At 37.5% G+C, this 15727-nt stretch overlaps 1 protein-coding gene across 1 annotated transcript; it reads left to right on the top strand.

Moving 5' to 3' along the window:
* Positions 1-4359: 4359 nt before the first annotated feature.
* LOC144643417 (uncharacterized) lies at positions 4360-8635 on the top strand. Its single transcript, XM_078502671.1, has 2 exons — positions 4360-5475; positions 7124-8635. Exons 1-2 carry the CDS (start codon positions 5415-5417, stop codon positions 8038-8040), a joined length of 978 nt encoding a protein of 325 aa, XP_078358797.1. The 5' UTR covers positions 4360-5414; the 3' UTR covers positions 8041-8635.
* Positions 8636-15727: the final 7092 nt, after the last annotated feature.

The raw sequence follows: 15727 nt of genomic DNA, 5'->3' as shown, positions 1-15727 counted from the left end.
CGTCGTCTAATTATAATTCACTTACTAAACATCAACTTAAAATGCGATACTCTAACATATCTTAGAAAACAGTTAGGACAATTTAAAACTGTGAATCTTTCGTATTAGTCTTTGTTCTTTTGTCCATGATGTTACAGTCGAACGGCACCGAAGAAAAACCGAAGATTTCCCAGCATCGAAGAAGGCCGAAGATTATCCGAAGAATAGACATTTTAGTGCAGCAAAAGGACATTGAGGGAGTTTTTAATTCGGAACGTCCCATTTACTAGCGTTCGCTTTAAACCAAAAGGAAACTGATCAGGGCGAAAAACAACTCTTTGTTGTTTGACTGTGGTAAAGGCTCCCCATGGTACACGGTTTTAATTTAGGTTAAATTGCTATTACCCTGAGAAGAGCAAGTGTCATATTAAGAAAAAAAGCATTACATGCAACGCTTTTGTTTAAAGAATCATTTTTGTCCCCCCAACAGCTTTTTTTGTCATTTCTTTGGACGCATAAAAAAATACAACCTAAAATTTGGCGCGATACTTATCTCAATCTAGAACTTCCCATGAAAATATTAAATCCAGTCCAGTTTAAAGGCTCTGAACGGGTCAACTGGGTTAGGTTGAGGCGCCGCACCTTTAAGGACCTCAAGGAACACAAAAGGGGCAGCTTTCCTTGAGTAAATATCTTGGTTTTCTACCCGTGATATATTTACATTGTATTAGTCTCGGGGATACAGCTCAAAAGAACCCGAGAATTCTTCAAAAGATCTAGACCTTTGTAACAGGTGTACCTGCTGAACATTCAAATATGACGATGAAATTATTCTTATTAGCTGGACATTTTTTATCTTGACGGCAAAGAGAAGCTATCCTTCGTAAGTTCACCAAAATAAGACATAAAGATGCTTGCGAAATGATTTCATTTTGCGACTTATCGAGTTTTTGCGTGCGGTTTATTTTTTTAACATTTTACCGCGTGGTTTTATATACAGTGGTCTTTTGACGAGTGAATAATTTAGCACGGCTGCATATGAACAGTGAATCTGCTAATATTCATTACAACTCGGACGTAAAGTTCTCAACAAATAAGCCGAGCCAACTGTTTCGTTACTCAACGATATGGAAAGTTGTAAGTAATCATTAATGTCAGACAACGAAGCAAAATCGGTAAAATTATCTCGTTATTCGTAATTTTGAAATCAAGTTGACAATATTTATGACACGCGACTATTCATAACGCCAGTCAAACTTAGCAGGAACGGGACTCGATCAGATGTTTGTAGCGTAACATTTTATTTCATTTTTTTACCAATAAGTATTTTTTAGATGCTTCTTCTAAAGAATACGATGCAAGAAGCGAAGGGTTAAGGAATTAAACGGTTATGGATGCCAACAAAGGAAGACTCCCCATGAAATAAGTTTCGTATTCAACAAAAACAGCTAGCATACCTTTTAAGTCAAATATTTCCTGAAATTTTTGCTAATTAAATTTTGGATTTAAATTATAAAGGCTTTATGTCACTTCAGTTACCTTTAAAGGTGATAAGCTATTTTTAAGCCTTCGTATTTGCCTTTTTTTTGTTAGACACACTTGATAACCAGATGGCGTTATTGTTCTTGCGCTTTGTTAACATCCCGGATCCACGTAAAATCCGATGCATTCAAAAACTCAGTAATTAGGCACCGTCCCAATATTTCTTTTGATAACCGTTCTTTTTCAACGCGAAAAGCTGGTAAAATAAGCTGGGATTATTTCCTACTAACACGGTTCAGCAAAATATTGATCCGCACTTGTTTTTGCCCCACTGTTTGGCTTAAACTTGAAAGTAAAAAAATGTGGTTGAGCATTTATTAGAGGAAAAGAAGATATCTTTTTTTTTCTCATTATCTATCGCGAAAACTATTCCAGTCTCGACTCTTTAGTACGCTTAAAATAAAGAAAACCTTTAAAGATTTCCATATCTATTTCTGTTTAATTTATTCTTTAGACACTCAATTACGAACATATCTTTAGTCTTTTGTTTTGGTTAACAACTTATGCATGCGTAACTTTTAAAATAATGTACCCGGAAATTTTGGCGTTTTCAATTGATATTTGCTTTGTAGATAGGGCAAAGCTGTCACCACTAGTTGGGATAGCATCTTAAAGATTGACAAAGTCACAGATTTCAGGTTTATAACCGGAGATTAATATAAAGATAGAATTTAGTAAAGTATCCTATGTTTACAGCCATTAAATTTTGGGGTTCAATTACGCTCCAGTCCTAATGTCTTTGAACTTTTTTTAAGTTTGCTGGCCTTAAGAGTTCGCCTCTACGCACGATTTCGCCAGCCAATAAGCCTATTTTAATTTTTCTTTCGAAGCCGTGACCATGGTACTTTAGTAAGCCTGAACCAAACATTGGTATGTTGATATGGCGTTAAATCCAAAATTCCGCTAAGGATCACTAAGCGTAATTCCTATTGCTCAATCTATCTGTGGCTGTCTACATAGCCCGCCCTAATATATGGAACAATTTGAGTCGACACGAGCCGTCGTTAAAAAAGATAACCATCTGTTTCAACAAAGAATTGAAATTGGTCCTTCAAAAAGAAAAAAGCGTGGGCTGTTTTAATCATAAAGATACGGTCATTGAAATACTGTCTTGTCTCGTGTAATTAGGCAAGCCCAGTTTTGCTTAAGGAAAATGGTCAAAATCCTTGCATGCCTAGGCCTTTCTGCATGTCTTCGCGGATTCTGTATTTCTTTTCTCTCTCTCTCTCTTTTTTTTTTTTTTTTTTTTTTTTTTGCTTCTAGAGGGCGAAACCACGTTACCTTTTCATGTCATTTCGATTGGCAAAGCTCCAGGGCATGTATACTGAATAACCATTTTACTCCAATACAGCTCTTTTTGTTTCGTCTGCATACCTGCCATTTTGTCAACTGGTAACATTCTACACGAATGGAATTAAATCGGCGACATTCAGGTTGAAATTAGTTTTTTTCAAAGTTCTTCTTCGTTGCATTTGTGTGCTTACCAACTGATCTCAATATGGTTGTAGTGCTCATTGCTCTGTTTAACCATGGAAGCGTTTATCAGATTTATAGGGTTTAAATCTAAGTTTAATTGCCTTCGAAGCAAGTGCCCTATTAACAAATATGCGTCAAAAGCAACTAGGAAAATGTGTTTCAAAGTGAGTACAAGTGCGCTAATATGTGCTCATTTTTCCAAGATTCTCACTGCTCGCTTCAAGGAAAATCCGCAAAAGACGACTTAAGCAAGAGCATTGTTACTTTCTTTTATAAAGAGCCAAAAGAAATCCGAAACGCCACATTGTGCGTAAATAGTTTAAATGGATTTGTTAAGCTAATTGAGTCACACCTTCAAGTAAATTTAAATACATTCCAGAACATATGCAAAACTTTAAGGCTATGTATCTTTTCAACTTATATTTTCTAATTGTTTAGCATTCCTTCATTGTGAACGGAGATTCTCGTGGTAAAAGATCTTGTAAAACTACTGAGACACGCAATAATTCATTCGTTTTTTATTCAAATGTGCCCTTGTGTTTACAATATTGTTTGTCGGTTTTATTGGTGCTATATTTGCTTTCGACGCTTTCAGCTCTTGCCTTTGTTTATGTTCAAGTTCCTAATAGTCCATCATGTAACAGATTTTTGGCCTGTTAAAAAGGTGGCAAAGAGGCTTGACAGGTTCTCTTCTGCGGACTCGCGCTCACGTTTGCTTCTTAGTCAAATGATCAAACATCCCGTTGGTTAGAAAACAAACCGCAAAATTACACATTTCATTTTCTTTTCTTTTCCTTGCCTCGACATGTTCTTTTCTTAAAGCAAACCATTTCTAGAACTTCAGGGTTAAAACAAAAAAACTATCGAGCCTTTGTAAACTCACGTTTTATGATAAATTGACAGCCATCCATACACTCCATCCATGCCTTCGCTAGTCCAGAGCAGGTCGCTTTAAACTTTACTTGTCCCTACGCATTGTTCAGCTCTGTATGCGCCAAGACGAAAAGCGCCGTGCAGACAACCACAGAGATCTGCCATTCTGTTTTAACTCCGTTTAAAGAAATTTTTGGGAATTCAGTGAGAACTGACTGAAAAAACTTTTCTCATTTAATTTTCTCCATTGTCTCGGCGAGAACGTCGATATGCCTTTGTTCTCATCGCTCGGGGGTCGTATCGCACCTGTTTTTAGGCGCACGTGCCTTCACCAAACGAACAAGTGGCAAAGGCAAGAGTGACTGGTGGCGTTGCTAAGTGCACAACGCTAGCAGTGGCCAAAATCAAACAAAAGCATGTTCTCAGAAGTAATTAGCTCATGCAATTGAACAAAGTGTCTATCTTGGTTGAAATGTTTTGATAAATCGTTCGCACCAACTCGAAGCTCGCCCGCGCAGTTCAAACATGTCAGCCGTGTGATAAATCGGTTATTTCATGGAAAGAGCGAGTTATTTATAAAAAGGCAAGATAAATGGAATATTTTATGGTCCCATTTCCGAGCCGAGGACAAAAGACAGTTTACCTATTGTATGAATAATTGACACGGCATGGTTCACTGACAAATAACATACTTCCAAATATTTCTCAATTAAAATTTCATAACGCGCAACACAAAAGGACATCGCAGTTCACTTTACAGTGCGCTTTCTAAAACTGTTTTCAAAGGTGACAACGATATCCAAATTACCGCCACATTATTTTTGCGGCGAAGGAATTTGTTGCTGAAATAAAGTCAAAAGTAGAAGAACCTCTCCGCGTTTGCCTTGCTTTATTCGTGCGGGTCTCCTTGGTCAGAATACTAATCGGTAGAATTGTTCTCGCTCAGTTGTGCTCATGCGAAAGTTATTTGTCGTTCTGCGCTCCTATTGGTCGGCTGCCGACGCCACTAGCAGCGGACAAGCCTTCCAAGATTTAAACAAACTATTCTATCATGCATGCGCAATGCGATATCCAAGTTAAGATTGGCCAACAGCGGCCTATTGTCAGCCAGGATTAGTCGTTTAGCCATTTTTCTACTCGCGCAACCTGTAAAGCATTGAATTCTTGATGGGACCGGGGCAGGTCTTTAATAAATTAATACACGGCCAGTAGCATTGCAAAGAGGTTGTTGTTTTAAATAACAGATTGTGTTATTCTTTTGTCGTGATATGATCAAGGGGCATTCAGTTTCCATGTATGAAAGTTTGCGCCGGGCTAGCAAGTGGGAAATTGTTTACGACCGCTGTAGATCCTCGACGCACCTGTCCAATCCGCTCTCTCTCGGTGCCTATATTAGCTGAACCAGCGCACCTCTCAGTCCATTTAAACCAAAGTTAGCGCGCGATCGCCGGAGCCTAATCATACACCAAGGGAAGCCTCAAGCTCGGACTATCATCCATCTTCAGAGATCCAGAAATCAAGCGATTCAGCCTTACGAATCAAGAATGCCTCGCTCATTTTTAATCAAAAAGAAGGAATTCAAGAAAAACAACATTACGTACTTTGGTGAGTTAATTTTAAACCCTTTTTATGTGGTTAAGTTGTCAGCGTTTTTCTTACAAATTTCTGCCCTTATTTTAAAGCAAGTGTATAGCGCTACTATTGGCAATGGAACGTAACTTGAACAGAAAATCAAGAAAGAGTGTTTATCACATAAACGGGAAAATGATAATCATTATTTAATTGCCCATTTCACTGCATGGCAACTTAGAATAAGAAACGTCTCGTTATACGTATCTTTAGCTAGCTGTTTCATTTGAAAGTGCCTTAGTTCTTTTAATTCTTCGCAAATAATCACAACATACAACACCCCTATCGAAGTTAATATCTGTCGACCAGCTATTCTGAAGATTTATCTTTTTGCTTAAAAGTTTCTCTTTGTCGAGAATTTTAAACATGAGCCGACCTTGCTACCCGTAAAATACCTGAAGGGTCTTTTAAAAGCCATCAAAGCGAAATCACCAGCGACTAAAACCTCGAAAGCGATTCCTAAAACGATTTAAAATGGATGCGCAAATTAATTAAGAAATTGGAAGATATCCTGAAAACGCTGCGAAGACGATCAAAACAAGCTGTGACAGTACAGGGGAGAAAAGGCCTGTCCGCAACTTGTCCCCTTTCACGATTACAGAACAGCTTCTTGCTGGTGCTGAATAATTTATTCTTGGAGTACAAACATCGAAGAGATTTTCTTCGCTTTTCCCTCAGTGGCTTAGTGAAAAAAATCAAGAAATTTTCGCACAAAGGGCGTTCAAAAATTTCTTATTTTGTCGACTTATATCTTTTGAACGGCGATTCTAACGTCCTTTGGGACAGCATTTCAATACGTAACATCTCAGAACTAGTGAGCTTTTGTTCTAGATTTAACTATGTTTTGGCGTTTAATTTTACCCGAGAGATTTGTCAGTGAAAATCGTGTTGTTCCTCTCTCTAGCTTGCGGTTTATTAAAGGGCCTTCGGATTAAGAAAACTGTTAAAATGCGTCAAGAAAAAAGCTTCGTGGTATTGATGACTTGTGTAAAATGGTATTTTAAGCCATTAAAGATTCATAGTAAAACCCAAACAAAATTAAATTGTTCGTTCTTTTCACATGCCTGGCGGGGTTAAAACACAACTCAGAACTAAGCCTCTCTCACACTGGTCCCGTTAAAATAGACAAGGGGTATGGGTTCTTTTCTTAGTCCAGACGGTTTTTGTAAGCTTAAGGATTCTTAATCTTGTAGTAATGTACCTTGATTATTAAAGAGGCATTGAGTAATACAATTAAGACACTAAATAACCAAGAATAAATTTAATTACCACCTTTACAACTCTCCAAAGAGAAGCGTTAACGAAACTAAGAATATTTACAGTTTAGTTAAAGGGAATTGTTTCGCGGAATTAATACCTCTGTAAATCTACCAGTCGGCATGAAAATCTTGGCTTCTTTACCATCTACAAACAAGCAGTCTCTTTAAGCTGTCTTGATACACTTTGCGTATGATTAACGATAATTGTGTAATCTTATACACCACGCGTGTTAACCATTGCGGTTTACTTCGAGGGTGGTGCAAGCCATACCTCGAAGTGTTAATTGTAACTGCTTATTACTTAAGTAAACTTAGTGTTGCTAAAGCAATTTTTGCTAACAATTGTTACATTCGTATATCCACAGATAATACCGAGGACACTCCACCAACGGTAGCATCGTCTCAAGCTGAACTTTATCGTCTCGCAGCGCCTTATGCCCAGCCGCTAGTTATATCAAACAACGAACCACACGCTATCAACACAAGCAGAGAACTCAAGGGACCAAATGGCTTTCAAAACGACAACGAAAAAAGAATCAGCGCGTGGAGTAGAGAGGAGCGTCCTGACAGCGAGCGCTTGGCAGAGTTTGCGTCCATAAAAGAGGAAAAGGACACGGATACGACGGGAACCGAGAAACCTTACACGTGTCAACACTGCAGTAAGGTGTTCACCCGCTCATGGAATTTCCAACGCCATGTTCTCATCCACACAGGCCAGAAGCCGTACAAGTGCCAGAAATGCCCGAAGGCGTTCGCCCTAGCGGCGCACCTGAAGATCCACAACCGCATCCACACCGGCGAGAAGCCATACACGTGCAATATTTGCTGCAGGGGATTCGCCCAGCTGACCAACTTACAGAGACACATTCTCACGCACACGGGCGAGAAGCCGCACAAGTGCCAGTACTGTCCCAAAGCGTTCGTGAGCTCGAGCGATCTGCGAAGACACGTTCGGATTCATACGGGCGAAAGGCCTTACAAGTGTAAGCAGTGCTCCAAAGCCTTCACTACCTCCGGGAATCTACAGTCGCACATCCTCACCCACACAGGAGAGAAACCATACAAGTGCAACATCTGCAACTGGAAATTTATCAGCTCGAGCAATCTCCGCACGCACATTCGCATTCACCATGCCTACTATCTGGAGAAATCCAACGCCACACACAATCGCCCCGAACAGCAAAACACCCGGCTGCCTCCTGACACGGTCACAGAGCAAATGAGAGAAAACATGCCATTCAAGAATCTTATCGAATCACAGAGGGAACAAGTCTTTTACTGACTATAACCAGCCCGGCGGGGATACTCACCGCCTTAAGGTTAAACTCGTTCTTTCATAACATTGAGTTTATTACTACGCACAAAAACTGAAAAACGCATATTATGAAGTGTGTGTTTCGTTCATAGCAGTGCTAAATGATCACTAGAAGAGTATTGGACTATAAATTCGCCTATTCGTGTTGAAAAAAACACTTCGAAAAAAAACTTTATAAAGGAGAGCTAATATAAATAACAGTGTATTTATGTAAAACAATATGTTAAAAAGTAACTTTTGATATTCAAAGATGTACTAGAAATTATTTAAGCGACGAATATATTGAAGGAGAAAGAGAGTTCTAAGCGTGGTTTTATTTTGTGAAATAGAGTATATTGTATTTTCAGAGCTTTTACTAAAGAGAAATAATTAAAAACCAGAGATTTCTACAGAATAATGGTCTACAGATGAAAAACCGTCACGTGTAGCAAGTGTTTGCAGGAACAGGTGGCTGCGTGTTTTAGCTGCGAACCACCGCAACCATTGTTATCAGCCCTTCTGTATAGATATGAAAGGCAGTGCGCTGCCAACTCAATAAAGTCTGTTATCGACCATTGAAAAACGACTAGCGAGCTTTATTTTTATTTTAACTAAGAACAAGGATGTTGAGAACGGGAGGTAAAAATTATATCAAAAAGTGCACAACCATTGCGCCCGCTTGGCCGTTGAAAAGAACACACAAGTCCAATTTGTTTTACAAATAATAATGAGATTAGCGATAAAGAAATACTTTTTGAACGAAATTTCGTACAAAACTCATTGCTTTTCTATGATACTCCTTTTTTGTTGTTTTTTCTGAGTTCATGGTGGCAAGGCGAGAGAGTATGATAATTTGTCATTTTGCTCATTGCGAAATTTTCATTGTCATTCATTCGGCGTGCCGTCTTGACGGACGAAAGCGCAAAGTTAACACACACGACAATGTCGCTTTTGGCCTAAAGATAGTAAGATTCCGAGATTGATAATTTGTAATAAGATCTAAAAAACCGAACTGGTTGACACTAAAATCAACTTAAGCTATACATGGCTCTCGTTCAGATTTGATTTCGCTTTTTTCAGCTAAAAATCCAAAGAGATGGTATTAAGATATAGAGAACAAAAGTGTTCGGCTGCGTAGGAAGACCACCTGGTTCTAGAACGCATGATCGAGTCACGTGTGGAATATCCGGCGACCCGCCTTGGAAGTGGCAACTATTACTCAGCATTAAAAACAAGATTCGTTATACCAAAACACGAAAAGCCACATGGCTGTAAAACGCAGTCATTAAGAAAAAAAAAATGTTCTGGATTTAAATTTTGCAAAAAAGGATAACTATTCGGCATTCATCTGAGGTATAGAAGGAGATTTGCCGAATATTAGCTCGCGTAGATCACTGACTGTGTTTGTAAAGAACTTGCCAACATTTGCATATGAATTTGAAGACCGTGGGTATCAGCATAGGAACAGCCGAACAATACGTCCCGTTAACAAGCTTAAAAGTTTCTTAGCCGTTTGACAAGAGTTTATAATGAGCAACGGCGCCCGACCATCCGTGGTTTCTAGAAATATCGGCAAATACAGGTGCTTCTTAAAGATCAGTACTGTAGCGGGATACAAACCGCAAATGACATCAAAAGCGTCATTACGCAACATTTCTTTATTATTGTGAGAACAAAAAGACAAACAAAAAGAGCCGTTTTTGGCAACGGTCCCCTAAAATTATATGATTATCACAGTTTAAATTTGAATATTGTACATACAGTACTGATTGAAAGCTTGGAAAGCAAGAAAAAAGACAATACAAACCGTATGTTGAAGAATAAAATCGCAAGCTTGTGTGGTTAAAAATGGCGAAAGAGAAGAAGAAAAGAGGCAGAGAAAAAACCTAAAAGACGTTCGTGACAGTATCACTTGACGCTCCAGCAAATTAAAACACGTAACTGTTATATTCCTATCTTTTCAATCTCTTTTTGGCAACTGCTCAAGAAAAAAATGAACAATTGTACAAGTTTGTTTGCTGCACAATGCGCAGTTTAAAAAATACATGTCGAAGGTGGAAATAAAGCAAACAATAATGTACACACCATCTTTCTTAATCTACTTTTGGCAACTGCTCAACAAAAATATACAGCTGACTTTTATATTTGTTTGCTGCACAATTCAAATGACGAAAGTAGAAATAAAGCAAACATTGATGCCCACAACGCAGTCAAATGTACTGTATATCATACTCCTATCTTTTCAATTTGGCAAATGCTCAACAAAACTGTACAGTTGTTTTTTATATATTCGTTTCCTGCACAGTCCAGCTTAATAAAAATAAATGACGAAGTTAGGAATTAAAGAAACAACGATGCTCACAACTCAGCAATATGTGCTGGCCCTATCTTTTTCATTTTTTTTTTTTTTGCAACTTCTCAACACATATGTACAGTTGTTTTTATACACCGGACCGGTATATATATTTGTTTACTGCTCAGTTCACTTTAATAACAAGAAGTGACGAAGTTGGGAATTAAATAAACAATTGTGCGCATAACACAGTCAAATGTGCTGGCCCCCATCTTTTTCATTTTTTTTGGCAACTGCTCGGCAAAAATATACAGTTGACTTTTATATTTGTTTGCTGCACAATTCAATTTAAAAATAAAGCAAACATTGATGCCCACAACACAGTTATCATACTCTTATCTTTTTAATTTGGCAAATGCTCAACAAAACTGTACAGTTGATTTATATATTTGTTTGCTGCGCAGTTTATCTTAAAAAAAGAAAAAAACGAAGTTAGGAATAAAATAAAAAACGATGCGCATAACACAGTCAAATGTGCCTGCCCCTATTTTTTTCACTCTTTTTTGGCAACTTCTCAACATAAATGTACAATTTTTTTATAAATATTATACATTCGTTTGCTGCACAGTTCAGCTTAATAAATAGAAAAGACGAAGTTAGGAAAAAGATAAATAATGATGCGCATAACACAGTCAAATGTGCTGGCCCTATCTTTTTTATTCTTTTTTGGCAAATTCTCAACAAAAATATACAGTTCTGTTTGTTAATATTTGCTTGCCGTACAGTTCTGTTTAAATACGAATGACGAAGGTAGGATAAAAAACAAACATTGTTTCGCACAAATGTATTGTATATCATATTCGTTTTTTTTTTTTCAATCTCTTTTGGGCAAATACAGTGGATCCTCGATTTAATAAACCTCTATTTAACGAAGTCCTCGGTATAACGAACGATGTTCTTCAGCCCGGCCAATATTACAGTAAAATGTATGGAACAGGACCTCGATAACGAACCTCGATATAACGAAATCCTTGTTAAAACGAACACAATCCGGAAGCCCAAACGTAAAAAAAAAACTCGATATAACGAATTATTGTTAACTCGCGACAAAAGATGAATATAGAACGACTAACAAGGATGAAAATGCTTTAATCCTGCAACAGGAGAACAACTTCAAAACATATGTCCATATCTATGTGGATATAAGACATTAAAGCACAAATGTCATTTTTGACAGTCGTTCAGAACAGTAAATGCTGGGTAGTGCAACATAACAGCGTGAAAACAATTATTAACTATACCTCGATATAACGAACATTTTAGCCGTTTTTCCGCAAATTCGTTATATCAAGGTTTTCGATATAACGAACCCTCAATATAACGAACAAATTTCCCCAGTCCCTTGGAACTTCGTTAAATCGAGATTTTACTGCATTCAATTTATATATAAAATTATATATATTTGTTTGCTGCACAGTACAATTTGACGAACGTAAGAATTTAAACAAACATTGATGCGCCCAAGATAGTCAATTGTATTATACTCCCGTCTTTTTCAATTTTTTTTTGGCAACTGCTCAACAAAACTTTGCAGTTTTTTTTCTGATATTTGCTTGCTCCCAGTTCAGTTGAGAAGAAATGACGAACGTACAGTCAAATGCATAGTGTTTATCATTAAGAGTTTTAAGTTCAGTTCTAATTTTGACTTAAATTGGATACAAACACACTTTGGTGTTGATGCTAAAATTACGGCTTCTAAAATTACTTTTCATGCTTTTATTTAATCTACAAAGATTCCATTGTTTTTTTTTTCCTAGCAAACAAGTAAAAATGTCAACGGGTGATATGAAAAGCAAAATCAGTAATTTAATTATAACGAAACTTTTATCCTTTGTGCAACACAACAAATTTAGCAAGAGTTTTAACCAACAGGATATATTATCATCCCCTCTTTCATGTAGCATGCATGACCTGTCTCGGCAGCTAGCGTTAACATACTGCAGTGTTTTGTGAAGATTTTATTTTGGCTGTTAATGTGTTTCATGGCAAATATTATTTCTTTTTATTAAACGAAAGAGGGGTAATATTTATTTATCGATTGCTGATTATTAAAAGGATAATTTTTTGTGAATTTTGTGAGTCTTTATGGACTGCGCGCCCCATCGCATATTGCAAAAAAAAAATCTATTTGTGAGATATTATAACCCACAGTTAGGATATATAACCTTCCTTCATTGATCTCGATGAACAGTCGTGCCATGTATAATAAAACATGCTGTTTTTGCCATTTACAATATTGTTGGGTTTTATTGTTCTCGGCATTAACCAGAATAACGCAAGTAAGAGCGGCGATCTTGCCTTTCGGCGGCTTCAGCGCTTTACGTATGTCGCCCTGGTCATCGCGGTCAAACGGCTCAGGCAGCTTTTCTTTCCATTTCGGCGTTTTTTTGTTCATATTGAAGTGTTAGTATGAGCAAGGATAGATAAAAAATAGTTCCTGAGTGTAACCATAATCCCATTTCCCCAGGTAAACGGGTGTGTTTAAATGGCGCCGACAAGTCTGTATATCACTATTATCAAACACGTAGAACTTTTTTAGTAAAGCTCCAAAAAACTTAGTAAACCCTTAGGATACCGGTACTGTATCGAACTTTGAACTGTGAAAATTAAAGCCTTATCTTTGCAGTACTTTTCTTATTTTTTGCATATTTCTGTCGTTCAGTTTGACCGCGGTCGAGTCGCCCTGTGCACGTGCTTGTACTCAACGCACGTGCGAATACATTTATGAGGGTCTCAATGGGGTGGTGGCTTTTACGGTTACGTTTAAAATTGGCTTTTTTCGGCTAACAGTTAATATTTCCTTACGGTACGAAGAGTAATTATTGTTTTAAAGTAACATAATTCCACTAAAAATATTTGGTCTCAGGGCCATTCTGGGACGAGGAAGTGAACTAGTTTGGTTTATTAATGACGATAAACAGTAACATATTTTACGGCTAACGGTTAAAATTTCCAATACGCCAACGGCTAAATTTGGCCATTTTACGGCTAACGGTCAATCCCATTGAGACCCTCATTTATGCCAGGGCGGGATGAAGGCTTCTCCCGCCCTGTTTTCTGCTTATGCTTGACCGTGTTGTTGATCCTCGGAAACGTCGAAGCACTGAATTCGTCGGTTTGAAAACTCTAGCGCCGAATTCTGGGATCGTGTTCAATTTGGATCAGCCGTATAAGGTTGGTTGGAATGGTTGGGTTTCTTCGTGTTTTATTGGGATAAAATTACTAAGGGCCTGTTTACATGAGCCGGAATGACTTTCATTCCGGAATCATGTAAACAGGCCCTAAGACTCCGTTAAAACGTCCTACACTGATATAAACGGACCTGGAAATTCAATGACTCATGCAAGCTGCAACGCCATTAATGTGCAAATATTAGAGAAAAACCGTTAGTCAGCACGGTTGTATATCGTTCAGATCTGAGTCAACTGAAATGAGATACCGACAAGTTACTATCATAAAAAGTAGTAGATATATACTAGTTATGCAACGCTTTCGAGTGGTATACTATGGAATATCCCACGAGTCGCTTGTATTTTCTCGGTATACACACGAGCCTTTAGGCGAGTGTGTATACGAAGAAAATACAAGTGACAAGTGGGATATTCCATAGTATACCACGAGAAAATGTTGTGTAACTATTTTATACCATGCCATAGAAAATACGCTCACTAAATTTCATCGAGAATAAGATCGCAGCGCACGATGGGAAGGTTGGGTTGAATACCGTCGAATATACAACGGCTTTCCTGTATTCTGATTGGCTGTATTTTCTATGGCGTGGTATAAATACTAGTTATGCAACGCTTTCGAGTGGTATACTATGGAATATCCCACGAGTCACTTGTATTTTCTCGGTATACACACGAGCCTTTAGGCGAGTGTGTATACGAAGAAAATGCAAGTGACAAGTGGGATATTCCATAGTATACCACGAGAAAGTGTTGTGTAACTATTTTATACCATGTCATAGAAAATACGCTCACTAAATTTCATCGAGAATAAGATCGCAGCGCACGATGGGAAGGTTGGGTTGAATACCGTCGAATATACAACGGCTTTCCTGTATTCTGATTGGCTGTATTTTCTATGGCATGGTATAAAAAGAAGTAGATACCTTATTATAGGAAATTAACACTTGTGTTAATTAAGGTATTTGAAATTAACGCGACTTAAATTAACGCGAATTGAAGGAAAAATTACTTCCCGATAAAGGAAATTAACGCGAAAGAGGGGGTAACATTTCAAAATGAAGGAAATTAACGCGACGTACACAACAGGAACAAGTTTTTTTGAACACTTGTAGGCGTATAATCTTAAACGAAAACAATGTTCGTGGTACTTTTCCCACTTTGAGCGTTCTTCGCAGTATCGATGATAGTGGCAGATAAAATTATGCTTTTTCCTTGGCGTCAAGAACATCTGGACTGTAACGAAAAATTGGGGCCAAAATAATGGAAATTAACGTCATGGAAATTAACGCTCCACTTAATTAACGGCGCGGAAATTAACGTTAACAAAAATTAACGCGACTTAAATTAACGCGAAAATTTGAAATTCGCGTTAATTTCATGACGCGTTAATTTCCTATAATAAGGTATATAGCAGTATTTTTTCTCATATACGGCGTATCTGCTGGACCAGAATGAACGTGTCTTAAATTATTAAATAAATGAAGAAATTTATGACAAATAGATAAATTTTTCTACCTATTACATAACATAGTGGTCTATAATCCGTAATATTCCAAGATGGAGGTTAGAACAAAGTTAGAATAAGATACAAGTTTAGCCCTCAAGTTTACAATCAAATAAAAGTCATAAAATTGCTGTTATTAGAAGTATCAGCCAAATTTTCAGAGTGCAGGTTCACCATTCTGTTCATTGTTTGTCTTTATCTTAAACAAACTACTTCACGCAAATTATACATTGAAATGGTTCATTGCTTATAACATCACGAATCTCTAAAACGAGAGCTCAAAAAAGGCTTCAAAAAGCTTTGCTGTACAAAAAACGAAACTTTCCCCTCATAGCTCGGGTAAGTTGAAAATTGATGCTTTTCGACTGTTATACTTATTTGGATCTTATAGGCGAGATTATTCGGACACTTGAATTCGTGAATACAGGTTAAACATAGAACAGGTCCTTAAGAAATTATTGGCGTTTAAACAATAAGAACTTGATCGTCTATTGTGTATCAAGTATAATGAATTCACGCGAAGCGAAAGATTAAGAGGCCTCACCGAAAACGAAAAGAAAAAAAAAAAAAAAGAATTCGCTGCATTACATGTAGCTGTTCGAATAATATACTTTTCGGCTATTGTCC

The sequence above is a fragment of the Oculina patagonica genome, chromosome 2 (genome assembly GCF_052425735.1).
Source record: "Oculina patagonica isolate OP01 chromosome 2, crgOcupat, whole genome shotgun sequence".
In the NCBI taxonomy this organism is placed as follows: domain Eukaryota; kingdom Metazoa; phylum Cnidaria; class Anthozoa; order Scleractinia; family Oculinidae; genus Oculina; species Oculina patagonica.
This window is presented reverse-complemented; position numbering and strand designations above follow the sequence as displayed.

Bases quoted from the DNA above. Each gene is read 5' to 3' on its own strand.
- LOC144643417 (XM_078502671.1), top strand. From the start codon at position 5,415: ATGCCTCGCTCATTTTTAATCAAAAAGAAGGAATTCAAGAAAAACAAC. The intron at 5,476-7,123 runs GTGAGTTAATTT...GTATATCCACAG, and splicing joins AAACAACATTACGTACTTTG to ATAATACCGAGGACACTCCA.